The following is a 26,371-nucleotide window of genomic DNA, read 5'->3' as shown; positions in this document are numbered from 1 at the left end:
AGTGTTTGTGAAAAACAGTGTTTTCTTACTTCCTTTCTCTTTCTTCAAGATTCAGTAACACATGATTCTAACATAACTGGTTCCAAAGATTAATATCTCTGCTGTGTCTTCATTCCAGCTTTACAAGCTTGACTCCGTTCATACTTCAGTTTTACTGACATGAGACAATACAGGTGCAACTCAACCTCTTTTGGAAGATAAATGCTTGTGTCATCTGCATATGGTGGAATGCATTTATATGCAGATGACATTTTTATGTAGCAGATGTCCTCTTAAATCTGTAATGACTGAAAATCAGATTCCAGACATTTACTCCCTAAACATTCCTGTCTAGATCTACTGTGTTTGCTATTTACAGTGCCAACATTACTCTGTTTAAAATGAATCTGCATTGATAGTGTTATATTCTCACTCTGCCTCCATTTCAACATATCATGACTTCATCTGTCTTTGTGCATAAGATCCAGTCCTGAGTTTAATTGTAATCATTAATGAGACACAAATCCCTTCAGCTCCAAGTTTATTAATAATTTAACAACTCTTAGGATTTTATTTAGGGCCAAGCGTTGCTTAATTCATGAATCACAAAGTTCAACCTTTTGGTCATAGATGTGAAACATAGTTGGATTGTTGATTTTACTGTTGGTTCTCTGATAAATTGGAAATTTAATGTACGGTAGGAGAATAACAGATAAACAGAGTGTCTTCAGTCAGAGACTCCTCCAAATTCACTGTAATACAGACTGCTACATGAAGTCCTTCTCACCATCTGCAATAAATCCTTAAAGAATCTTGAATTAATACGAGTCACAACAACATTTAATTTCTCTTTGGGATCAGTAGCGTACTTCTGAATTGAACTGAACCAGAACACAGATTTCCTGAATATCAATTTAAAAATGTCCCATGCTGTTAGCTAGAACAATGAAGTAACAATGTATATTTATATATATATTATCAGTTGTTAAAAATACAAGACATTACATAATATACAGACAATATATATATAAAAAAACTCCTCCAGTGTAACATTTAATATACTACAGATGATAATTGTGTTGTACAAAGATCAGGTGATGAACAGCAAAGAAGATAAACATGCAGAAGAACAATCATACAAAGAAACACATTTGGCTTTAAGGCTTTGCAGAATAAAAGAAAAACATTTTGAAAAAATAACCTGCATTCAGATGAGATTGCATAGATTGTGTCTGCATCAAGTAATGTAATTACTCAGTTGTACTGACATTTAGGGTTACAAGAAGGACACTGATGTGTTTTTTTCCACTGCACAAAGAGAACACTGTCCCATTCTGGGCCCCAGCACAGCAGAGGTTTTAAATTTCATTCAGATCTCATCATGTAACCACAGATCACCAGGAAAAGTAGCTGGAGGGACCAAATAACAGAGTTCTGAATGTTCCCCAATAAACACCGTCTAGGATCAAACTTGTCCTGCATAATTAAGTGGATTTTAGTAGCGCTCCCTTTGTACGATGAAATTCTTAATATGTAAAGATTCTCAAGCCGGACCGATGTTGTGTTTTGGACATGCTTCAAGAAACACAAGGCAACAACTAACAGGGAACTTCCTTTGGCTTCGCGCGGCTTTGGAGCAAGGCACAAATGGAAAATTAGTAGATCATCAGTCCAGAAACACGAGGAAAGTGGAGCAGCATTTTATGACGACTAGAAAAACAAAACATCGGTAGACTTCTCATGATCACACACACGGACCGCTGGGAGACAGTTGGTGGTCCGTGTTTGTTTTAAAGTCTCTGAAATCAAGGCGGAGGGTTAGCGATTGCTCTTCATTGCCTCCTTGGCTGCCAGGATGAGAGGGGTTAGACTGGACAGAGGTTTCGCCTGCTTCAGGAAGGGATGCTAGAGAAACGGATGCAAGAGATTAACTCAGATGAAATAATGATAATATATACTCAAACTGTGCATTTTTCAAGATTCAATGAGTTTCTCCTGCTAAAAGTCATTTTTATATTTATCAGTTCAGACTGAAATCTTGTTAAAGATGTCGTCTTGGACTAACTTCTAGTTCATCTACATCTACAGTACATATTCAATTTTATGTCACAAATAAACAATTAGGAGGCGATATTTGCAGGAGAATGCACGTAAAATACTTTTAACCGCCTGATGTTCCAATATGAAATCACTAAACACTATTTTATTTGCCATTCAGTTCAGGAACTGGTTAAACATAAACAACGTTAATAGTCTGCCACAAACATCCTGACTCATATCATGTCTTGGAATTAAGCAAATGAGATTTATTGCTCCTCATCGAGTTCCTGTGGTTGGAGAAAACCACACTTTTTTTTTATAAAGAGGCTAAAAACCATAAGAACGGATTCTCCTACATACCTGAAATACATAGTATTAAACTTTCACAAGCATTAAAGACGACTAAAGTAAACAGCTTTTGTTTTACCTGCAGCAACTCTTTGCCAGACCCTCGTTTTTCCACGTCCATCTCCAGAGAGCTGGACAGGAAGGACCTGAAAACAGGAGTCAACTTCTCTGGGTTCTGCAGCTCAGGAGTCCCGTTGGTGGCGATTAAATACAACGCCTGGAGAAAAGAGCAAAGGAGCGCTTAGAAAATACAACATTATATTTTTTTAACAGTACATTTTTACATTTATACCAGATTATCAAACTAAAACTTCTAAAAATACTTTCTATTTATTAATTTACATTTATGATACAGATGTTTCCAGAAATCACCAAGTCCATGCTGGAAGTTTTACTTCTTTTTTTTAAATGAGCTATTAAACTCGCGCATTCAACTGTCAGCCACATGGGGGCGCAAGAGAAAGGTTCTTAGATTTAGCAGATGTGGAAAAGTCTCTGTGATAAGGAGAAGAAAAACTAAAAAGAATCCTAAAAGCATTGATGATTTGGGTTCATTAACTACGAATTATATCCAATCATTAATTTCAGAGATATCTCCTCGAGTATCAGCATCTTGTAAAGAATGCAAATATTTTGACTCTGCATTTACACATAATTGATTGTAGTGACAGGAACATGCTGTGGGGCTTTTTAAATGCTTGCACACACTGACAGGTAAATAGAAATTTTAATCTTGAACAACTGACTGATTATTTGTCCTTCTGGTCTGCACCTACCCTGAGAGGATTCTCATTGAGATATGGAGGCTCCCCCTCCACCATTTCTATGGCCATGATGCCCAGAGACCAAATGTCCACTTTGGGTCCATAAGCCTTTCTGGTCACCACCTCTGGAGCCATCCAGTACGGCGTCCCCACCATGGTGCTGCGCTTGCTCTGCTCCGGGGTGATCTGAGCGCAGAAGCCGAAGTCGGCTGCAGAAACACAAAAAAGTGAGTTGAGATTTATGACGGGGATGTCTGATTGCACTCGACATAAATGAGTTTCTCAGTCTGCGACTGCGGATGAACAAATCATTCCTTACTGAGTTTGACTGATCCGTCCATCCCGAGAAGTACGTTGTCGCTCTTGATGTCTCTGTGGATGACCTGGTTGGCGTGAAGAAACTCCAAAGCCTGAAGGACCTGAGCAGAGAAAGAGTGAGGAAATGAAGCGAGTTGCCAAACGTACAGCGCTTACAAATGCAGTGCCTTGCAAAAGTATCAACACCTCTTGAATTTCCCCATATTTTGTGATGTTACAACCAGAACGTTCAGCATTTTTTGGGAGGATTTTATGCAATAGGCCAACACAAGGTAGTGCATATTGAGAACTGGAACTTCTGGGTACTTTTTTTTTAACAATTCTGCACATCTTCTAGTGAAAAATGGCAAAACTCACTCATTAAATGAATGACGTCTACAAACATTCCATTCTTGCCACAGAATCTTAACTGTGGACTTTGACTGAACCATTCAAACATGAATAAATCCATCTAAACTTTTGCCTTCAGGCAGTTTTAGTGTCGGCTATCCCTGGCATTTTGCAGGCAGGGCAAAAAATAATTATTTCCTCTCATCAGTCCAGAGCACAATTCTTCCACATGCTTATCTGTCTTGTGGCTAATGATACGTCAACTGGAATAAGAGGGGTTGAATTCAAATGCACACCGCACTTTTCAGGTTTGTATATTAAAAAAAACCCCAACAAAGATTAATACCATGAATCACAAAAAAATCACAATAGGTCACATTGAGGTTTGTGGTTGCAGCATGAAAAAAAAAAAAAGTGGGTATGAGAGCTTTTGCAGAGCAGCGTCTCAAAACAATCTGAAAAATGCAGTACAGGAGTAAAACTTCCCAGTTAAGCATGTCTGAGTGAGCCTGTTTTCTGCCATCTAAATTCAACCCAGTTTTGACAAGTTTCATGCAGGTTCTCTTATCGGTGCGAGTCGAGCTTTACCTCTCTGCAGACGGCAGCAATCTGAGCCTCGTCCATGCACGTCTCCGTCACAACGTCAGTTAGAGAGCCGCCGGCCAGATACTCCATCACCACGTAAAGCTCGTCCCCGACCAGGAAACTGCACAGAAAGTCAAAGCAAAAGCTTGGTGCTGCGAACCGAGCGCTCCGTGTTCACTCATACTTTATAGCAAGTGTTACCTGTCTACGAAGTTGACAATGTTGGGGTTCTTCAGCTCTTTCATGACCAGGATTTCATTGATGATGAGCTCTTTCTTTGGCTGCTTCTGCAGGTTGATCTGCTTGATGGCCACCTGCAAATCACAGCGTTTAATAAACGTTAGTAGATTAGCATTCGGATTCCGATTTCAGATCAGACAATTGCTGATCCCAACGTTTTTTTTTTACCGAGTTGCTCCTTGAAAAAGTCAAATAAAGAATCAGAAACGGAGGAGAAAATCAAGAAAGTCTTTGTTTGGGCAGAGATAAGACAGGACAAGCTAACCTCTTGTCCTGTGGCAACGTCTATGGCTGTGTAAACTGTACCAGAAGCCCTGAAAGAAAAAGAAATCAAAGTGTAAATCAAAAGTGTTCAGTTGTTTTTGTCTCGTTTGGCGTGCAGATCCAGTCAGAGGTTTAAATCTACTCATCATAGACATCAACTCTGTCAATTTTGACCTTTTGATGAATCATTTGAACTACATTTTCAAGGAGGACAGACTATCCAACCTTAATTAATTAAGTTAAGTAGAGGTGCACAGGTTTGAATTTATTGTGGGTTGTCTTTTATTCAGTAAAATAGAAAATGTATTTCATGCTCAAATAAGTACATACTCTCTCAGTAAAACTGGGATGATAAGGATGCAGGAAAGCTACACAGTTTTTGTTGCCATCAACATCTTCTAGTGTGAGTCTAGAGGTATGTTTGAACAAAGTCAAACTGCTTGGTTTGCTGTCGCAGTCCTGGGTTTTGTCCATAAATCCTCAGATAATGTCAGCCTGCGTTTTCCATTCCCAGCAGGTGCTGATGTGTGTTTTTAATTATCATCCTGCTGCAAGTCTCACTTCTGGTGACGTTTCAAACCATCCAGCTGTTGATTCAAGGAAAAGCTACTAACTTCTTCTTATTGTGACCAAACAGCTCAATCTTTGTCACGTCTGACTATAAATTGTTTCTCCAGAAGACGTGAGCAGCTGTGAATTTTGAGTAGGGGGATTACAAACGACCTTCTCCATCTGCATTAAAGTCGCTCTACTGTTTTAGCAATCTCAAGTTCATAACAGGCTTGAGTCTTTGTTCTTGTGTTCCTCCTGAACATCCTGAATAAATTAAATTCTAGCCTTTATATCCTGGAATAAGAGCAGCTCAAATTCATTGCTAAAGACAAAAATAACATGATATTTATGCATTAGATGAGTTTATGTAACTCTCCGTCTGAAACTGTGTATGACTTCCTCTTTGATAGACATCTTCTTTCAAAGTTTTGACATTTTCTTCGTGTGTTTTCAGCTTAAATCCTGACTCACCCCTGGCCGATCTTTTCGTAGCGAGTATATTTCTTTTTAGGGTCTCCGACACTGACGATACTTCCTAAAATGTCACAAAGACAAAAAAGGTAGTAAGTAGGCAGAAACAAATGCAGGTGTGTTTTTTTTATATGTCTGAATTTAAGTGTGTGTGTGTGTGTGTGTTAAACTTACTTAGCTTTTCCATTATTTCTTCATCAGTCATCTTGCCTCCCTTCGCTTTCTGTTGGTCAGCTGCCTTGGGACTTTCTGTTTCTTGGGCCGGCCTTGTGTACATCTTTAAAAAAAACAAGCAGGAAAAAGTAGATTTACGTCGTTTTAAAGGAACTGTGAATTGTGGGATGAAGTTCTAGTTATTTCAGGTTAATAATCATAAAAGTAGGATCATCTATAACCAAACCATGCTCACGGATTTTGTGTGCGCTGGCCGTGGCGCCACGACCGGAGGCGGTGTATCGTCGTCCTCGTCGTCATCGCCGTCTCTGGCTAACGGAGAAGTAGTCGTATCTTTCTTGCCCGGCTGCAACAGTAACAAAATGCAAACAAAACAAAATGAAGCTCAGGGAAAATGAATTACTTTGTTAAAGTAATGAAAAATGCTACTTACCAACTGAGAATCTTTATCTGAAGGAGGAAAAAAAAGGGGGGAAAAGAAAAGTTTAAAGCACAGCTACAAAACTAGTCTGCAAGTTGTTTGCTGTAAAGATGGGAAACTGACCTGAAGTAGGAACATCCATGTACTTCTGTTTTCCGCTGGTGGAGTCGTAGAACTTGAGAACGTCGAGGACCGCCTGCGGGTTCTGTTTCTGCTCCGACGGACTGATGTTGGAGTTCTGAAGGAGCCGGGCCCACTGCTCCGGCATTCCCTGCACACGCAAACATGGAGGCAAAGCGTTTACTGATCTGTGTCTCCTCTTTAAAGATAAAAACACACCGTAACACGGCGCTAAAACAGCCCACGGCTCCGAATCACAAGAGATCAGTTACATAACGTGATGGGTTCTGAGGCCGATTTAACTTTAAGTTTTTAAAGTTAAAGACTAAATCATAAAGTTTAGACCTAAATAAGGCCGGTCTCAATTCTAGCAGGAAATTCAAGGGACTCCCCCTGAAAAGTTATGAAGAAGATATCAAGTTCTTTGCAATCTTGACTCCATCTCCCCTTAGAGATACACTTAAAACCTTTAAAGCTGCTCAAATGTAAAAAAAAAAAAAAAAACCTGCATTTTAGCATAATTATGTTAAGCTCTCTTTTAAGATAAAAACTCAAAAGCACCACAGCGAAACCAAGATTAAAGTATGACGAGCCTCTGTGTCTCATCTTTGATCAAAATGATAACATAGATATTCACTTCAGTTTATTTATGTAGCATCAATTTACAACAAAAATCATCTCAAAGAAAAAAGCTGTATATAACATTATGTTCACTACAATAATCAATATGTTGAATTATGCTACAGTAGTAGTAATAATTGTTGCTTTTCTGTTTTAAATATATAATTTTAGTAGTTTTTGTTTTGAATTTTGTCGTCTTTTTTCTCAAGGTTTTGCCTGATCCAGCTGCAGACACGGATTAGTTTAGATGAGTTAAACCACTTCGTGATTTATGAAACAAACACATATCTGCCGTAGTTAAGCGGCATGTTCTCCAGTCTTTCCCATTTTAAAATGTGACTGAGAGAAATCGGGCCTCTGTGTCACAACATAACGCAGCAAAACAGTTGTGGATTATTTATTAAAATGTTTCTGAACATTTTGATTAATTTTTTTTAAAAAGGAGAGCAAAATGTTTCATTAAAAAAAAGTAGTAATAGTAGTAGTTTTTACATAATTATACAAAAATCTTTTTTTTTTTTTTTTTTACAAAAAGGTTCCTGTAAAGCTGACTGGCCACAAATTTTCAAAAATTTCAAAAGCGAAATTGCAGCTGCAGTTCACGTTTACATAGAAATTAATGACAATATCTGCAAAACACGAGGCTGATTTTAAGAGATTAGATGTTGAGTGGGGGTGTGGAAACGGTTAAATCACTGAAAAACGAAAGTAATCTAACTTTAACTTGCTTTTGTGTGACCATCCTGTTGGGGAAAAAAGGAAGGAGAGGAGCTAAATAAATTAAGAAGTTCATAAGTCACATAAATAAAAATAAAGGAACTCTACTATAAAAAAATAAACATTAAGCTTCATAATCAGAGTGAGACAGAAGTGAGACAGAACCAGAACCAAATGAGACAGAACCAGAACCACAGCTGAGTTGATACTAAAGGAGAACATAAGCATTTAAATGAGATTTAATGCCGATAATGTCACAATGAAATCCAAAATATATCACAGAAACCAAACGGTTCCTATTTTACAGCTTTTGTTTCCTGCATCCACAAATAAATTATAGACAAAGCCATAACAACCCTGCAGAATCACCATGGCAACGCAGGTCAGAGAGGAGTTAGTTACACACTTAAGTGGATGGTTTTGATTTTGATCAAAGGATTACTTGTCTCAAAATAATTATATCCTTTCATATCAATGATCATTTATGCTCTACAAATAGTACAGATCTTGTAGCTGCAACCTCAGGACTACGGATGGTTCACATATGCTTATTCTAAACTACAAAATTTATTTTTACCTAAATTCTGGGTTAAGATTTCACTGTAATAGTTGCGCTTTTACAAGCAGAGACCTGTATTAAAATTTCGATATAATATTTTTGCCGTATCGATTTCCCCCATTAACTTACAAACAAATAGGCTGTGCTAACCAGACGTCTGCTGAAGGTGTTGGTAGAAGTGGATTTGATGAAAGGATACCAGAGTAAGGAGATGTTAATCCCAAAGCAAGCCACACTTTTTAGATTTTTACTTTTGAAAAGTTTTGACAAATTCACAACGCATCTTTCCTCGGCCTCCTTTCAGTTTAATCTGTTAGTTTTGACTGCTGCGCTTGAACTTTAAGTTTATATATTATTCTAAATATAAGGTAATGCCAAAGGCAGCAACAGGAACCCACTTCACCAATATGGCTTTTCACAAACACTTCAAAACTGTCCCGTAAATGTGCTACTTGATGAACTTCCTATCGCCTGAAGGTGTGTAAACAGACACTCTGCACTCATATTAAGGGGAAAATGTCATTTTTGTATGGAAATCCAGAGTTTGCCCGTGAAAAAGCACGGGGTGAATGTTTTGTTCATCCCCAGACAAGAGTGCTGTTAAATTGTGTCGATATTAAGCTTCCTTCGCTTTAATTTTGTCACACAAAACTGTCTTTTTTCCTTCCTTTCAAAGAGTAAGTTTGCATAGGTTCCTAATAAAAATACGTTGAAGTTTGTGGTTGTAATACAGCAAATTGAGAAACAGTTCAAGGGGTATGAAAACATTTGCATGTTATTGTAATGAGCCATAAAACACTTACAGTGAATTCACCAGTGACAGAATCAAAACCAACATGGATGGTGTGTTCAAAGTCTGACGGGGAAGAGATTTCAGGCCTGTCTTTGTCCTTATCCTTCTTCTTAGATCCTGCAGGGATAAGGTCAAAGGTCATTCTTCACCCCCTCTTCCACCTTTTAACTAACTGTTACATAAAGTCTGTAAAGCATGGAGATATGCTGTGATAATCTGACCTTTATCAAACATGGAGATGATTTTGTTCCTGGCCTTCTTCTCCTCCGGGGCAGACGGCAGCGGCCGAGAGTTGTGATTGGCCGACTGGGGGTCCTTGGCTCCTCCTCCTTGGCTACTCATCCTGACAGGGGGAGCGGGGGGCTTGTCCTCACACACTCCGCTGTCACACATCTACATCTACGTTCAACCTGCAGCGTCAGAAAGAGAAGCAACAAATGTAGGATCCATGCAACAGGCTCACTGAACGTCAAAAAAAGAGAGAGAAAAAAACCCAGAGCTCACAGCTTCCTGTTTTTCGCTCATGTTTCACAATGCTAAAGCCAACTGTTGCACACCAGCCCCCGCTGCTACAGAAAGACAGCTGCAAACCAGTAAAAACAGACAGAAAGCAAAGGCGAGAACTCACAGAGATTTATCCAGTCCGTCCATGCTGTAAATGAAGGTAAAAGCTGGTATGAAGGGAGCGGAGTGAGCAGGAAGCAAAGCTGAGTGAATAAAGTAGCGTGCCGAGTCTCGTTCGAAGTCGCAAATGAATGAGGAAGGAAAGAAGGCAAGAGAGAGAGAGCGAGTGAGTGCGAGTGAGAGAGAGAGAGAGAGAGGAGTGTGTGCAGAAAAGTGGCAGACAGTGAAGTGGTGTGAACACGTAAAATAAAAGTTTGCCTCTGTAGCTACAAGCATGGTTCAATATGAGGTTCTCACAATATAACATTTAGTAAAATGACAACAGCTTTGTTCAATTTAAAGCTAAACGCACGGCATGGTTTTATTACTCTTATTTGAAAAAAAGAAAACAATTAATCCAAATGCTGAAATATATTAATGAATGCAGTTAGATTAACAAATCAATAGCATTGATTTACTTTTTCGAAAATATAAGCGAAAGTCAGTTGTAGTTGTGACGTTTAGTTTTTATGTCACTCCAGACAAGCAGCAGTCCTTTAGCTATCACACTATAACTATCCTTTAGAAACATTTTCAAACTGGTCAATTTGTCTTTGAAAAGTGGCGCAGCCTTAATTCAGTCAGCTGACTGTGCAGCAACAGGTGTGGGAGGGTGATTGCAGCACTAAGATTAGAAAAATAAAATAAAAATCCAGTAACATTCTTGAACTTTCTATCTATTAAGTGTTGAAGTTTCGTGATCTGGTCATTCACAGCTTTCATTTATGAACAGCAACCGCAACCAACCGACTGCTGCTGCTAAAAAAGCTGCACTCACACCTTCCTCCAAAGTGTCATGTTTAATAGAAACCCACAAGCTGTCAGTATCACTTTAGTCAGGTGAGGAAGGGGCCGGGGCTTTTTTCATTCCTGTTTGATTTTCCTGAAGACTGGCTCAGTAGTTTCTGCTTTAAGATGTTCTCTATGTGGGTGGATTGGTTTTCAGGCACTCTGGTTTCCAAAACGCATACGTCAATTGGCCAATCTTAACTGCGTCTGAGTAAGTTTGAACAAAGTTGTGTGTCTCTGCGTTTCCAGAGTCCTTACATAGCAACCTGTTGAGAGCTTACTTCAAACACCACTAATTGACTGCTGCAGACAGGTAGACTCTGCACAGCTTAAGTGGGAACAGAAAATGTGTGGCTGCGTACTGTGGGAACAGGCCTGCAAAAATATTAAAGGGACAGTATTATGTGCTTAAAACAATTTTATAACACAATCAAGTAACTATGTGGTCTTCAGTTAATGTGAAATCAAATATGATTTAAAAGAAGCGATTTAACGCCTTGAAATTGGCCTCCTCCTTCAGGAAGTCATCACAACATCGCTCCTCTATCAACGTTTCTACTAGCGTTTCATTGAGAAGTAGCTCGTATGATGAGCTCAGCAGATGTGCACTTCCACCAGGTGTTTGCTAATTGTTGCTGGATAGTCTGAAGGAGCTGAGTGGGGGAGTCGCAGGTTAGGGCTGCTCTGTGAGGCAGAAGCTCGGAAACTTGGAAATTGCAGCTCCAAAGAGGAGCTGCGTTTCGAAGAGGGCACTTGGTGAACCCAGGCGCATTTAATCTCCCATGGCAACCAAGACCACATGCATGAAGGAAGCAAAGCAACACTCCAGGTATGTTTTGATGAGAAAATAACATTAAAACATGATGTAAACCTTCAAAAAAAAAAAAAAAAAGTATTTTTACCTAATATGGCCCCTTAAAAGCTTTTGCTTCTCCAAATTTGGGGTGGAGTTTTTTTTTTTATATTATCTTCAAACTAAAACGTTCACCATTGGTGATGAATAATTATTTCATCAATACAAGAAACTTCTGGTCAATGTTTAGTTCATATATCTTTTGCTTTTGTTCAGATGACTGAGTGGTGATTCGGTTAAAACACCACAATGCACTTCAGCTGATGGAGTTAAATCTAATTAAAATTTTCATAGTGATTTTCCAAGCAATTTTACATTTGCCAGTACTGATAAAACTAATGCACAGAGTATGAGTGTAAAAGTCCTTTGGGAGCCATGATTGACTTCCCTCTGCTACCCTAATATGGTAAAAACTGAGATTGCAGGCAGCCTCATCCACTCGTACAGACGCACACGCAAAAAAACAAAAAAACATCAACCTCAAAAGCGCCTCATCCAGTCTTGCAGAGCAAGCGGTTCGATCAAGTGTGAGCTTCAAGCTGCGCTCTGGGTGACATCACAGACAGGAAACAGGAAGCAAACAAAGGTTTCCTCACTTCCTGCGTCTGACCGCCAATGACAGAGCTCGCAGAGGAACAAAAGTGACAAACGTTGCTCGGGTGGGTATGACCTCTTCTCCACACACAAACCCTCCTTCTGCAGGTTCTTTGCACACCTCACCCACTTCAGATGTTACATCCGAAACCAAACTCTACTACTCCAAGTGTCTGAATCTAGACTCAATTCTTTACAATGATAAACGGCATGCACAATTGATCAGTTGCACGTGGAACAACTTGGGAAAATAATGCACAAGCTGAAAAAAAACCCTTCAGAAATAATTTCTGTTCGGGAATACATTGCTTTCTTCTATGAGACATTTCAGAACCAGTTGGCTGAACTCGTGTCCTGGTCTTTATCCTGAGCAGCAAGACTAAATGAGAGGCCTATAAATACCTTTTCCATTGTAGATCATCTAAACCCACCACAGACCTCTTGCACAAAACGACTCACTCAGCTTGCTCCGTTTATGGTCTAAGTCGTCAAGGACTCACCTGTTTGCAGCCTCCTCTGTGTCCTACAGAGGATATAGCAAACAATGAATGAAGCGTTGTGTCCCAGCTGAATGTGCGCACTTCTTTCTTCAACACTCGTATCCTTACTTCGCTCTCTCGCTTCCACTCTTCCTCTCTTTTTCACCCCAATCAGGGCAGGTCTTTGCAGGCTGCCTCATTCCTCGGCTTACTTGCACGGGGGCAAGCACCTTCTTGTCCAGGCAAGATAAAATTATGCCCAGTTGAGAGACCTAACGTGAGCCTCCAGTGGTCGTTCAAGTGCGTGGGGCGCTGATTGTTGGGTGCAGGCGGCCAGGTTGGGACATGTTATTCCTGAGTCGGAATTCCATAGCTGCAGGGCTGCGGCGATGTCTGGAGGAGGGTGTGTTCACACTTCGCCTTACCAAAACACACACACACACACACCACACACTGTAGCCTCATGCATGTCTGTCCGTCACAGAAACAGCTCGAAACACACATTCCTCAAGTCAAGTGAGGCTCCATAATGAGCAGCTGAAGATTTTTATATAGCTTCCAGGTAGGGTTGGAGACTTAAGTAGCGAGACTTTTATAAGAACGGACAGATGCAGATTCAAGCAGCGCGAGGTTTTACGACTGCATCATGTCAGAAAATTTAGGTTTAATATTCTTTTTCTTAATATGATTTGCTTTTATCAAAAAAGGAGACATATTTCTACTTCCAGCCCATGATACTCTTACAAAGTGCTCACACTTTTCTCTATTTCCTCTAAACTTGTTGCAGCATTTCAACTCTTGCTATCAAACTGCTTTGTTCATAGTATTAGCTTATCTTTATGATTATTCTCTTTGTATTTCACTTTCATCCTTTCAATTGATTTTCATGCTTATTGTTTATATCTACTGTCTATTTTCAATACATTTCTGGAGTTTTTTTTTTTTTTTTACAATCTTTCCCTGTTTTTGCTGTGGTTTCATCCTGTAATCCTATTGGTTAGTGTCCTTGCAATATTTGATCATTTTTGCAAGTGTTAATCAGATTTTGCTTGTCTGTTTTAAAAACATATGTCACCAATTCAACTATCAGGTGTGACCTTTAAAAAATGAAGAGGGTGATCTGAGAGACTTCCTGATCTTGAGTGTCGCTGAGCCGTCTTGGACAAAAATGAGAAAAACTGAGAGATTGTGGGAAATTTGATTAAATTATTTCTGGTATTATGTCTGCTACCCTAGTGTGAAAAACTAGAAACAATAGATGTAATGATCAGCCGTGTAAGAAATACATTTAACATTTCACATCTATCTTCTAACAAGAGCGTGGGTGAGAGCTTGATTCAAGGGTTTGCGATTGCTAATGTTTTGGGGCATTTAAATATAAAATATTGAAAATCTTTCACTCTGCATGTTGAGTAAATACACATTAATAAATGTTAAAGATGGGAAAAATGGAGCAGGAGACAGGCAGGTCAATTGGTACTGCATCTAGGGTGATGCAGTCAGTGTACCAGAACCGACTGAGTCAGTGGAAGATGACGGACGGACGAATGTGTGGACCGACATTAAAAAATGGGACACACATGACAGTGTCACATCATGTAATATAACTATTGTAAGACTTCAAACGAACCAGAAGTCAATAGTATTTACATTTTCATAAAAATAGCATTTGGAGAACTAACCTGGTGATGTTATCAACTTAGTGTTTAAAATAGAAGTTGATAAAAGACATTCATACACTAAACTAACGTGGGTGGTGTGCTTTTTGCCAATTGAGTAAAAATTTCAGCTCCACTCACATTAACATTTTTTAAAACTCTGGCATTTGCATATCCATGACTTTTGATTGTTTCATCTGTACTCTCAATTCTCGACAGCCAGTAAAACCTCTGCCTCCGTTCCCCGTCTGTTCTCAGTTTACAGAAGCTCTTTACGTGCATGTGCCTCACAATCAGTTACATCCCTCTGCCCTTTCATAATTTCTGTTCCCTATTTTCCACCCTCTCTGTGCATCAAGAGTACTTTCTATTCCCCGTGCCTGGCAGCCGTCAAGGGAAGCCCACTTCCTCATCCTGGAACTCCCCCGAGCCCCAGAGAGTCACAGGATCCGGGCCGACCAACCAGAGAGCTGCAAACACAGCCGCCAAGCTGTTTACAGGAAGTGGACAACAAGCCTTTTGTGTTCGACTTCTATAAAAGGATATTCAGAGGAGGACTTCCTGAAAGGAGTCCTGGAGCTGACACACTGCTCACTTCCACCCTCGCTAATTAACGAGCACAGAACCACCTCATCCCCATGGCCAGATATTAAAGCATACGATGCGGCGCAGGGTTCACATGAACTTTATCAATGCTTTTCACCACACTGCTCTGGCTACAAGTGAAGCACAAACTCAGAGTGCAGCTGCATACCTTGTCCTGTTATTCAAACAGCTGCCTCATCCCTCTGTCAATATTTTGAGGGCTGAAAATCATAAATCTGACAATCAGGGAGTGTGAAGCAGGTAGAAACGTGACCTCAGGACACACAGTCAAGGTGTGTACGCTATTTTGGTTTGCTGAGCAGATCACTGGTTAGGGCTAAAAGTCTAAAAGAAAAAAAATCACAGATACAGATTTAGGCGTGATGCATTACTCTGTTGGCAGCAGGTCCCACCTAGCTCCAGTTTCTTTTTGTTAGATCATATAATGACTTGATTGAAATCACACATGAATATTTTACTATTATTTCAATAGAGAGACAAACAACTCTCTATTATTATTTTAATAATAACCCTGTTATTATTAAAATAATAGTAAACTTCAATTCTATTTACTTCAGGTTGGATCTTTTCTGATCTTTCTGATCTTTTTGAGTGATTACATTATTCACTTATTATATTGTCCAAGTGTAGCGTTGTTACTCTTCTTTTGCCTCTAGTATAGTCCAAGAGTAGCACTGTCACTGTAGAAAGAGTAACGTGGTACTCCCCAATGGTAACATTACACTGTATAACATATTTACACATGTTACATGGTACTACACTTGGAAAGTCATATGATACAAATTCATCTGAAGAAAATTATTTTCGCATTGTAAAATGAAGAGAACTTTTTGGGTTGTTTTAATTAAAACGAGGCTGGGTTGTGTGCAATTACTGACGTCAGACTCACATTGACACCCCTGGATGCTCCACTAAGCTTTGTTCCGTTTTGTTTTATATGTATGGAATAAATACCTTCATATTAGAAAACAAAAATACTCTCTCTGTAGTGTTGCAGAAACAACAAATGACAAGAGGGGCATAGATTTTACATACCCGCACCAGTCGGCCTTAGAAGTAGGCATTCAATTCAATGAGGCTAAACACTCGTATCTCCGTCCAGTCCCACCCTAGTTTTAGTTTAAATAAAGTTCAATTGTGAAGCTAAAATACTGAAATAAAATATTCCAACATGAGCAAAGCAAAAACAAAAAATAATACCGTCTTCTGACACACAGCTCCTGAGTTGTGTGTGTTTCGCCGGGAGCCCCCAGCTGAGTTTTTCTCCCCTCTGTCTGTTGCTCAGTCTGGGGAGGAACCGGGCTCAGAGGAAGCGAAACGGCGCAGGCGCAAACTGGCGACTCCTTACCTCGCGGCTTACGTAACACTCAAAATCTTGTTCGCGGGAACAACCACGGGAAGAAGATGTTTGATTTTCAGAATAAAAAAGTGTGTGGAAAATATTTTCACATTAATAAAGATTCTGACGATAACATGACTTCCCTTAGTTTAGCATAAATATCACATCATCAAAGTGTAAATATGTTTTAAATGTTTAGTTTGACAGTAATGTGGAGGTGTTTTAAATATAAAGTGTATTTTTTTATTTTCTCAAACTAAATTTGTCATTTTTATGTAAATAACTCTACTGATTTGTTAAGACATAATTAAAAAAAAATCCAATTTATTTCTACTCACACATGCTGTCTATTTTAAACAACGTACTCTTTATTTACTGTAATCAATGCTGCCACAGACTTGGACTTCCTTCTGAAATATTCATACAGTCTCTGCCTGATCGATAACAAAACGTGATAAATCCAATGTCGAAGCAAATAGAAATCTATCTCCGCCAGCCACAGTTTGGATTAACTGAAAAGTCAACGTAACTCTCGACTACAGAGTAAGTGTTTATTTTGAAAGTCTACACCGGAAGTACAACTTTATAACATGCAGTTATACTGCAAGTGAATTACAACTCAAACATCAACAGCGCTGATCTCCTGATTTTTGAAAACTCGGCGAGGGAACTGAAAGTATGAATAAAACTCGCTGAAATTGCTGTTAAAACTGCAACATTAATGCAGCGCTTAAATGAAGTGTTGTTCGTTTAATATTGTCTTGCTAATGTTACTCAGCGTAGAAGCTAGCTGAAATGTGACGAAGTTGTCCCTGTTGAGACAGACAGGCTGACTGAATTACTACGCTGAGTGAAAGTCGTGACTTTATCCGCTTTGTCCTCATTCAGACACATTTTTAATGCGTTTTGTTCTTTTTTTATGTGCAGCAGGCATGTTTTCCCGCTGGTGGAAGTTTGGAAGAGACAGATTCACCGATGTGGACCTCTTCTCAGACGGCTCTGAGTCCGCTGCAGAGACGCTGTCCCAGGCCATCAGAGCTGCTGCCTCCCAGGAGCCGGATGCAGATGGCAGCGTGTTGTTTGGCCAGCTGAGGGGCACCGTGGTCGGGCTCAGATATTACACTGGTGTGGTGAGCATCGGTTCTTTAATCATTACATCTTTGTTGCTCCTTCATGATATCTTTTGCATAGATGTGATAAAAGATTTCAGAAAAGGGCAGAATAATTCTAGTGGAAGAATGTAAACTTAAAATAATATTGGGCCATACCTGACCCTTGTGGAACAGATTTAGAGTTTCCTGTGTCTGTTTTTACACGGGCATTTCAATAGGTACTTGACCACATTAGTTAGTTGGAGTGTTGTCAAAATTTCCAAGAAGTTGTTTGTTAAATCAAAATTTGATTTGGAATAACATTAAAAACATTTTCATATGTTCTCAGGATTTTGCAGTTAGATAAGAAAGGAAGAAGAAGAAAGTTGCAGAACAGGCTGTTTACCTCACCATACATACTTCCCATTAAAAATATGATCAACCTTTGCGTTTAAAAAAAAATCTGGATCAGATCTCCAATTTTTTTTCTTTCTCTAGTGAAGAGAAAGTAAACGATTTTCTTAAACGCTTTGCTCTCCGGACAGGTGAACCGAGGGGAGATGGTGGGCTTAGTACGGGAGCCCCACAATCCATACGACAAGAACGCAGTGATGGTCACTAACGTGTTGGGCAGACAGGTGGGACACATCAGGAAGGAGCTGGCTGCAGCCATGGCGCATGTTATGGACAACAGCTTGGCTAAAGTAGAGGGGTGAGTTGTGATTGGCAGAATAACTTTAGTCAAAGATGGTCAGTCGGTTTAAGCTGAATGTGCATGTCGTTGTCAGGGTGGTTTACTCAGGGACCAACAACAGCTTCTCCATGCCGGTCACGCTGTCGTTCTTGGGGAGCGAGGAGAACAGGGACGCCGTGGTGAAGCACATGGCGAGTCGAGGGTTCAGACTGGACGCGGACGGAGGCGGAGCCGCAGGTACACGCTCTCCTCTCGGTGATCTCGTCTTCTGTACGCTGACTTCTGGTGAGCGTCGTTGACCTGACCGCTTACAATTTCAGGCGCAAAGGGGAGATCTTTTGGCAGCCCGGGTTCCTCGTTTTCCTTCAAGAAAGGCGTCACCATCCCACTGACTGCAGAGGAGGTGATGAAATTAGAGTTATACGCTTGACTGAAGCTTAAAGGGCAAGATCAGGAAAGATCCTGATACTCTGGAGTCGGGCGTTGTGTTTAGTTGTCATTTCTGCTGCCTGTTTCCAGTGGTATGAAACATTTATTTCAATAAAGGTGTGTTTTCAGTGGCAGAAAGCTCTGTTTGGATGCCATATTTGGTAGAATATATTGCTTTAAGTGTGGTGAATGCAAATTCTGCAAGCTAATAATATATCTGGCTTGTTGGATGGGCTTTCACTGCCCATTCTGTATGCGCATTTTAACTCTTCAGAGCCGTATATGTTTGATAATGAAGGAAACAAGCCAAGGAAATCCCTGTCAATCATAGCTGATATCACCATGGCAACATTCAGCAATAGTGGCGTTTCATATTTCTTTTTGTCTTCCAGTTAAAGAATGCCTTCGATAACTTATTTGAGGATTTGATGGAGAGCAAAGATGGGGAGAAAGAAGCAGCTGAGGTGAGTTGTGTTGTTGAAAGCTGCCCTGCACTGTTACATAAAATGGAGGATTATTGTTATATTCAGCAAAATCTGCTTCACTTTATGAATGTTGTATTCCTTGATTTTTTTTAAAAAGTTTTACATTTTTTCCTCTCTGCATGATTAACATCTAGATTAACATCTACAAAATGTTGCAAAGGTATCTTGCACCGATCGACCGGCCCAGATTTCTTTAGTTTTTGGTAACTGGCTGATACTTGCATGTGAAACCTAAATCTCAGGACACTTTGTTGCCGTCAACTCACCTTAAATATTATAGTTTTGTCAAATCAAAAGACAGCCGTGCTGTTTATTTTTGGTAAGAGGCTTAAAACACGTATGCAGATTATCCTGCTCTGCAAATTTAGTTTGTTTGTAATATGTGCAGCTAAAACAATTTTGCATTGGTTCTCCGGTATTGTTTAGTGCTTTTCAATAAAATGCGATCGTCGCATTGGAGGTTAATCGTGACCTTATAACGAGTGACGGTGTCGGATATTAAAAAACAATCTGAAACGGCCCAAATCGGGTTTGGCAGGTCGGGCTTTTTAAAGATCGGTGATTGTTCAGAAATCTGTAACAGATGCAGTTAACTTGTTCTGACTTCACACAGGTGGATGTGATTTATCAGGTTTAGGCAACTTTTGATCTTAAGGGGATTCGAGTAAATGGGTCCGAGTGCAACGCTGCTGCACAGGAGTATTTAAAAAAAACAACAACAACAAAAAATGAGAGAGAGGTACTGTGAGTTTGTCTGTGGACACATGGCTGGCTGTATGTGTCTGCAGTCTGTGGCCACGCCGCTGCTGCCTCACCAGAAGCAGGCGCTGTCCTGGATGTGCGCTCGGGAAAATAAAGACGCGCTGCCGCCGTTCTGGGAGAAGCGAGGCGACCTGTACTACAACAGCCTCACGTGTTTCTCCGCCAAAGAGATACCAGAGAGAGTTCGGGGGGGAATACTGGCTGATGACATGGGGCTGGTGAGCGACGAGGCCTAATGCACGTATGCATGATTTAATCCTCGTTCTAGGTGATTATTTTGTTCTGTTTCAGGGTAAAACTCTGACAACCATCGCACTGATCCTTACCAACTTCCACAAAGGGAAGCCCTTGCCTGTGGAGAGATGTGTAAGCTGCCACGTTGAATCGCCACCTCACTTTATTCAGGTAGAGTCAGTGATTATAACAGGTTTGCCTTTGTGTGTGCAGGTGGGGCCATTTTCACCTACCAAAGCTAAGAATAAGTCTCTGGAAGGCTTTAAACTGCAAGGTACTGGAAGGCGACTGGTCAGCTCTTTTACACCTAGAGATGAATAAAAAAATAGAATGTTTTCATTTCAGGGAGCAGCAGTGCAGTTAATTCAGCAGGAGAAAGTTCCCACTGCTCCGCCACGTAAGCGTGCTTTTCCATTTGTTTTGTTAATTTCTGTTTCACTTTGTAGTTTCAGCTTTTTCGTTCGAACTCACCAGCGCGTAATTTTTCAGCTCCTGCTAACTCAGACTTTTTACAATGTGGTTCAGTCCAAAGGAGGACGTGATCGACGCAGCAGACGGGGTGCTGGAGGAAGATGAGCCTCAGAAAAGTAAGAACCAATTTACAATCTGGCCATTTTTCATCTAACTATGTGTATCCAGCTTTTCTGTTTTTTTTCCTTTCTTTTAATGGGTTTATTTTTTTCTTTCTTGCCCGTCCTTCATGTAGGCACCGGCAAAGAGAAGCACAAACCCACTAAGCGCAAACCCAGCAAAGGTTCAGGCTCCCTTAAATTTGCTAACGGCGACGAGGGCGGTTGATGAGGAAATCTGCAAGTCGGTGAATGTGGCATTCCTTTTATTTATTACCGTTTGCACAGAGGGGCTGGTGTTACTTGAAGACCTGGGCTTTGCTGCTGCCTTGAGTTGCACGATGTCGGAAACCAAGCCAAAGAAGAAGAAAGCAGCGGAGAAATGCAAACTTAAACAGAGTGAGTTCAACCCGTGGTGGTTGTTTCTGCCTCCTCCTTAACTCCGTGTTTGGATTCAGTCGAAAGAAAACGTGAAAGTTGTTATCGACGTTTGCCATTTTGTACACGCAGGTGTAGAGGTGTCTACCTCTGAGAGCACAGATGACTTATCAGCGAAGGCCACTCTCATCGTCTGTCCTCTCTCTGTGCTCAGCAACTGGCTGGTAAGAAAACACAACTTTCTATTTTCTGTTTGTTTGTTTTTTTTGGGGGGGGTTTACGCGTCATTAACAAGCTGCAGTGCATTTTGATGAGATTTCACCAACCATGCAGATTAGTACATAGTGATCAGGCTGAAGTAAAAGAATCCTATTCTGAAAATTGTGCTGTGCATTTATATTCAACCCCTGTTTGCTCTGACACCCTTAAAGAAAAATCCAGTTCAATCATCTGCAGGAGTCGCCTGCTTTGCCATGCTGTTGATTTGGATGTTTTGCACAGTGTTTTATTTCTCTGTGCAGGACCAGTTCGAGCAGCACCTCCGGTCCGATGTGAAGCCCAACGTCTACCTGTACTACGGTTCTGAGCGCAACAGGAGCAAGACCTTTCTGTCCTCTCAGGACGTGGTGATCACCACCTACAACGTCCTCTCGTCCGACTTTGGGGTGAGTTGGGACGGGTCGATGCGAACCGTCAAAAACCATAAAATGCACAAAGAAAGGAAGAAAACTATTATTAAAGTGCTTAAAGTCTCAGAACTAAGGCTCAAGTGTAGGATTTGATTGGCCGATGGCAAACATCACATGTTTCCTTTCAGAATACGAGTCCTTTACATGGGATCAACTGGCTGAGGGTGGTTCTGGACGAAGGGCACGTCATCAGAAACCCAAACGCACAGATGAGCAAGGCCGCGCTCAAACTGAAAGCTCAGAGACGCTGGATTCTTTCAGGTACGGTGACACCCAGACACAGTCTGGAAATAAGAAAGAAATGCTAATATTTTTGCTACGATTGAAGGTTTTTGTAGCAGAACATGTTTGTTGTTTTATTTTGTTTTTGTTTTGTTTTTTTCCAGGCACTCCCATCCAGAACAGCGTGAAGGACTTGTGGATGCTGCTTGCCTTCCTGCGGCTGAAGCCCTTCGATGTGAGGGAGTGGTGGAACCGGGTCATCCAGAGGCCGGTCATACAAGGAGACCGAGCCGGCCTGCAGTGAGTGGCCACGTCAAAGCGCACTTCTGCAAAAAATACACTAGAGGGAGCAGTTTAATCAGACGGATTCGAGTGGAAATGATTTTTGTGTCTTTTGCGGTTGTGATGCAGCAGTTTGCTGATTCTTGTTACGCAGGGTTGCTTCGTGTCTTAGAAAGGAAATTTGGTTTAAATAGTTTTCCATACGGTATGGAAAAGCATTTGTATTATCAGGCTTTTTTTTTGTTGTATCTCACTATCTGCATGATAAATACCAGAATTTTGCAATGATTTTTTTTTTAAAAGATACAAATACAAGTGAAATTTATGTCCACCAATCAGTCGGTCTGTTTTTCCTTTCATCTGTCCATCCCTCTGAATATTCTGCAGGTTTTTTATTTAAATCTCACGGTCACTGATTCTAAAATGTACAGAAACCTTCTCCTGGCTCTAAAGCTTTACCACGTATTTCTCATTGTGCCGTCTCTACTCAGGGATGTGAAGGCGTTGATTATGTCTTCGTAGGAACCTCCAGACCCTGGTGAAGTGCATCACCCTGAGGCGGACCAAGAACAGCGAGGTAAACGGGCGCCGCCTGGTGTCGCTGCCCAAGAAGACGGTTTACGTGGAGCAGGTGGAGCTCAGCGCGCAGGAGAGGGAGGAGTACGAGTTGGCCCGCAACGAGGGGAGACGCACCATCGGCAGGTGATGACTCGGACGTGGAGCTGCGATTTGAAAACAGCAGGAAAATTAGCAAGGAGTAGCTTTTCATATGATGTTTAGCTGGGTAATAAAGTTGATTTGTCGTGTTCAGTCTACATCGCCTGCTATGTATTGGTATGTGTGTTGCATTTTGCAGATATGTAGCCGAAGGGTCCGTGTTGAAGAATTACGCCGACGTTCTCGCCATCTTGATGCGGCTGAGACAATACTGCTGCCACCCTGATCTGATCGGGAAAATCGCTGCAGATTTAGGTGAGCCAGAGAAACCCGAGTCAAACCTTTTGACTCAGGCTTCTGGAAACGCTCTGATTTGGGATTTTTATTTATTTATTAATTTATTTATTTCCCCCCCACCACCACGCAGCCTCCGCAGACACTCCAGCGGAGCTGCGGCAGCGTCTGGTGGAGAAAATGCGTCTGGTGTTGGCCAGCGGCTCGGACGAGGAATGCTCCGTGTGTCTGGACTCCATCCGAATGCCCGTCATCACTCACTGCGCCCACGTTTACTGCCGGCCGTGCATCGCACAAGTCATCAGCAGCGAGCAGGTACTCGGCGTCAAGCGGTTGGGGGAGGGAGGAGAGGATTTCTTCTGGTAAACCTGCCACTAGACGCCAAATGTTTCCTCGCATTTTTTTCTTTTTATCTTGCTGGGTGGGATTTCACGACAGAAGGCCCGGTGTCCTCTCTGTCGAAGCGAAATCAAGACCAGCGAGCTGGTGGAGTTTCCTCCAGAGGAGATGGAAGATGAGAAAAGCGTGGAGTCTGACAGGTGGAGGACGAGCTCGAAGGTAAGAGCGGTACATCGAGGCTGAAGGAGAGATTCTGGTTCTCTGCAGTGTTCCCACGCGGTCATAATTATGTCCATACTTTCTTTACGCTTACTTGAGTAATTTCTTAGACGGCTGCTTTTTACTTTTACTTGGTTAAAAATACGTTGAAGTAGTGCTACTCTTACTCGAGTAAAACTTTTGGCTACTCTGCCCACCTCTGAAGATATTTATAAGAAATAAGTAAGAAAACATCTAACAAACCTATAAAAGCAAAACTTTCATCGTCTCTCCTGGGTAAATGTAGGCGAGTGAATTTTTTATTTTAAACACCATTGTAGATGCATCAGATAAGCAGATATCGACAGTTTCTGAAAAGTCGATGCGTTTCCTCCTCCGTGCCTGCAGGTTCAGGCGCTGATGGGAAACCTGCTCCGGCTGCGGTCCGAGGACGTCGGCCTCAAGTGTCTGGTCGTCTCTCAGTTCACGCGCTTCCTCACCGTCCTTCAGACCCCGCTCAGGTAAACGCAGAGCACCCGTCACTCAGTTTACCGCCGAAGCAGGCTTTTCATTCGCTCTTCCCACCTCGCCAGAGAGCACGGTTTCAGCTTCGTCCGTCTGGACGGCACGATGAGCCAGAAGAAGAGAACTCAGATCATCCAGGAGTTTCAGAGCTCTGCGGCGGACAGCCCCAGAGTCATGCTTCTGTCGCTGAAGGCCGGAGGGGTGGGGCTGAACCTGACCGCGGCGTCTCGCGTTTTCCTCATGGATCCCGTAAGAGCACGCCTCCTGCAGCAGACACATGGATTCAGACCTAGAAACGCCTCGTGCATTTTGATTTCAGTAAATCATTCTGAGAAAAGAAACAAAGAACGAGTTACAAAAGGCTGGTCATAAGACTGCAGTGTGACTTGTTTATCTAATAAATAAATGAAGTGAGGGTGATTTCTATCAGCATGGCTGGAGATTACCAACTCTATTCAACTAAAAGGGAATCATGCAGATCCAAACAGAGAAATCCAATCATAACAGGATATTTGCTCTTTCTTTTAATCTGCCGCCTTTGTCCGTTTCAGGCCTGGAACCCGGCTACCGAAGAGCAGTGCATTGATCGCTGCCACCGTTTAGGCCAGGAGAGAAACGTCGTCGTCACCAAGGTCAGAACTCCGTCAACGAATGGATGTTTGCGCAGCAGCGTCGCTGTGCTTTTCACTCCTCCGTTTAATTCTCGCTGCGCGCAAATAGATTTATTTAGCTGATTAGCGCGTCTGCTCCTGCAGTTCATTGTGAAGGACTCGGTGGAGGAGAACATGGTGAAGATCCAGAAGAAGAAGCAGGACTTGGTGGAGAAGGCGTTCGGCTCAGCCAGTACCGACAGGAAAACGTCTCGGATCGATGACATCAGAGCTCTGTTGGAGGTGTAGACGCCCGTCAGCCAGCAGAGGGCGCCGACGCTCGTTTCTTCTGCCATTACTTGTTTACGTTTAACACGTCCAGGTAAAGAGCATTTGATCTGGATGTGTGATTTGCATAAAACTGCAGTGAAAACGGAAGAGCTTAAGTTCATACCTTGTTTTGCTAAAAGAGATGAAATGCATTCCTGTGGTATGAGGTTTATGCTCGAGTTGATTTAACAAAATTCACCGGTTGTCGCGATGATTGGATGTAATCCAGCTTTGCAATACAACATTCAATTTCTTGCCGCATAGCTTTCTGAAAATAAAAATAAGAAAATAAAAAAGTATTTGTACTGGTAGTGCTTCGAATTACACTTTTGGTTGTCAATATTTAGCTGCATCCTTCCAAGAGAAACTTAATTTTGCAGAAAGCTACTGCTTGAGGAGGAACATGCTGCAGACTAAAACCTGTCCAAGTAAAAAAAAAAAAGTGATTCAAACTGAAACCAGGCAAGCAGAATATCTGTAGGTGAAAGTGGATCAGAACTGAAGGTTCCATCTTAAGCTCTGAGATCGTCTCTTCCTGATGTTGAACATCGTTAATTCATAAGTCATTGCTTCTAATAGTATAGGAAGCTAAGAAGATTATCCTTCTTAGCCTCTATTAATACAAATCTATTAATGAGATAATTGCCTCAGAGTCATTTTACATTTTTATCAGTGGCAAATGTATTAAAGTCTTCAGATTCAAATTTAGCACATTTTTACATCAAGATTTGATTTGAATCCCAGAATACAAACGGACATTTTAAATAGAGGAGCTGCACAGATTTCCTCTAAGGAATTTAGAAAGCTGAAAAAAAAAAAACATTTCACATTTATACTGCATTGCTAATTTTTAGAACTAAAAGGTGTCATAACTTTTACTTCCGATACAGATATTGCAGGTTTGAGTATCAGCCGATACAATATCAGCATAAATCATATATATTCACCTTCCTAAAATGAAAGCCCACAATTTTTTTTTTTTTTTTTGCCCAAAGTGATTTTTTTTAAACCTAAATAACTATTTGGCAAAAAATAAATAGGTCATTATTTTAGGACAATGTTACATGTTGTGTGGAATATTAGAAAAGGCTTGATCAAGGGGTCAAGCAGACAATGGTGAACAACAATAGGTTTGACAACTGATTAATTAATAGCCATCTTAGCATTATTAACAAAGGTTATGTGAATATTAACGCCGTAATTTATTACATATTTAAAGCAGGTTCTTAANTCCTTGCAATATTTGATCATTTTTGCAAGTGTTAATCAGATTTTGCTTGTCTGTTTTAAAAACATATGTCACCAATTCAACTATCAGGTGTGACC

General features: G+C 41.0%; 2 protein-coding genes across 7 annotated transcripts; one reads left to right on the top strand and one right to left on the bottom strand.

Annotated features, from left to right (window-relative positions):
* Nucleotides 1–503: 503 nt before the first annotated feature.
* LOC103146552 (serine/threonine-protein kinase PAK 2-like) lies at nucleotides 504–16,251 on the bottom strand. 5 transcript variants are annotated; one of them, XM_007564533.2, is made up of 16 exons: nucleotides 16,139–16,251; nucleotides 15,974–16,047; nucleotides 9,518–9,706; nucleotides 9,307–9,413; nucleotides 6,610–6,757; nucleotides 6,499–6,515; nucleotides 6,301–6,411; nucleotides 6,066–6,168; nucleotides 5,892–5,955; nucleotides 4,870–4,918; nucleotides 4,566–4,678; nucleotides 4,368–4,485; nucleotides 3,451–3,550; nucleotides 3,144–3,340; nucleotides 2,447–2,584; nucleotides 504–1,884 (listed from the first exon to the last, which is right to left on the bottom strand). In XM_007564533.2, exons 3-16 carry the CDS (start codon nucleotides 9,687–9,689, stop codon nucleotides 1,798–1,800), a joined length of 1,524 nt encoding a protein of 507 aa, XP_007564595.1. In that variant the 5' UTR covers nucleotides 9,690–9,706; nucleotides 15,974–16,047; nucleotides 16,139–16,251; the 3' UTR covers nucleotides 504–1,797. The 5 variants fall into 5 exon arrangements, with proteins under 5 accessions (XP_007564595.1, XP_007564594.1, XP_016533189.1 ...); XM_007564532.2 differs by lacking the exon at nucleotides 15,974–16,047; XM_016677703.1 differs by lacking the exon at nucleotides 16,139–16,251 and having other exon boundaries at nucleotides 15,974–16,127.
* Nucleotides 16,252–16,856: 605 nt separating this feature from the next.
* On the top strand, nucleotides 16,857–25,354 carry LOC103146550 (helicase-like transcription factor). 2 transcript variants are annotated; one of them, XM_016677725.1, is made up of 25 exons: nucleotides 16,857–16,953; nucleotides 17,205–17,407; nucleotides 17,914–18,080; nucleotides 18,157–18,287; nucleotides 18,383–18,465; nucleotides 18,884–18,955; nucleotides 19,765–19,956; nucleotides 20,030–20,104; nucleotides 20,186–20,246; nucleotides 20,318–20,369; nucleotides 20,498–20,559; nucleotides 20,679–20,725; nucleotides 20,820–20,940; nucleotides 21,052–21,143; nucleotides 21,441–21,584; nucleotides 21,737–21,869; nucleotides 21,995–22,130; nucleotides 22,635–22,814; nucleotides 22,969–23,084; nucleotides 23,197–23,378; nucleotides 23,502–23,621; nucleotides 24,009–24,121; nucleotides 24,194–24,374; nucleotides 24,677–24,757; nucleotides 24,881–25,354. In XM_016677725.1, the coding sequence occupies exons 2-25, from the start codon at nucleotides 17,210–17,212 to the stop codon at nucleotides 25,022–25,024; spliced, it is 2,883 nt and encodes a 960-aa protein (XP_016533211.1). In that variant the 5' UTR covers nucleotides 16,857–16,953; nucleotides 17,205–17,209; the 3' UTR covers nucleotides 25,025–25,354. The 2 variants fall into 2 exon arrangements, with proteins under 2 accessions (XP_016533211.1, XP_007564591.1); XM_007564529.2 differs by having other exon boundaries at nucleotides 18,157–18,299; nucleotides 20,679–20,726; nucleotides 20,830–20,940.
* The last annotated feature ends 1,017 nt before the right edge of the window (nucleotides 25,355–26,371 follow it).

Source organism: Poecilia formosa, unplaced genomic scaffold (assembly GCF_000485575.1).
Source record: "Poecilia formosa unplaced genomic scaffold, Poecilia_formosa-5.1.2 Scaffold160, whole genome shotgun sequence".
In the NCBI taxonomy this organism is placed as follows: domain Eukaryota; kingdom Metazoa; phylum Chordata; class Actinopteri; order Cyprinodontiformes; family Poeciliidae; genus Poecilia; species Poecilia formosa.
This window is presented reverse-complemented; position numbering and strand designations above follow the sequence as displayed.

Excerpts from the sequence above, each read along its gene's own strand:
- LOC103146552 (XM_007564533.2), bottom strand. The coding sequence starts at position 9,689 with ATGTGTGACAGCGGAGTGTGTGAGGACAAGCCCCCCGCTCCCCCTGTC. Across the intron at positions 5,956-6,065 it reads AGAAATAATGGAAAAGCTAA|GAAGTATCGTCAGTGTCGGA; the intron begins GTAAGTTTAACA and ends GTGACATTTTAG. Across the intron at positions 3,341-3,450 it reads GGACGGATCAGTCAAACTCA|CCGACTTCGGCTTCTGCGCT; the intron begins GTAAGGAATGAT and ends GTGTTTCTGCAG.
- LOC103146550 (XM_007564529.2), top strand. The coding sequence starts at position 17,210 with ATGTTTTCCCGCTGGTGGAAGTTTGGAAGAGACAGATTCACCGATGTG. Across the intron at positions 20,727-20,829 it reads TAAGCGCAAACCCAGCAAAG|AGGGGCTGGTGTTACTTGAA; the intron begins GTTCAGGCTCCC and ends CCGTTTGCACAG. Across the intron at positions 21,144-21,440 it reads CTGTGCTCAGCAACTGGCTG|GACCAGTTCGAGCAGCACCT; the intron begins GTAAGAAAACAC and ends TTCTCTGTGCAG.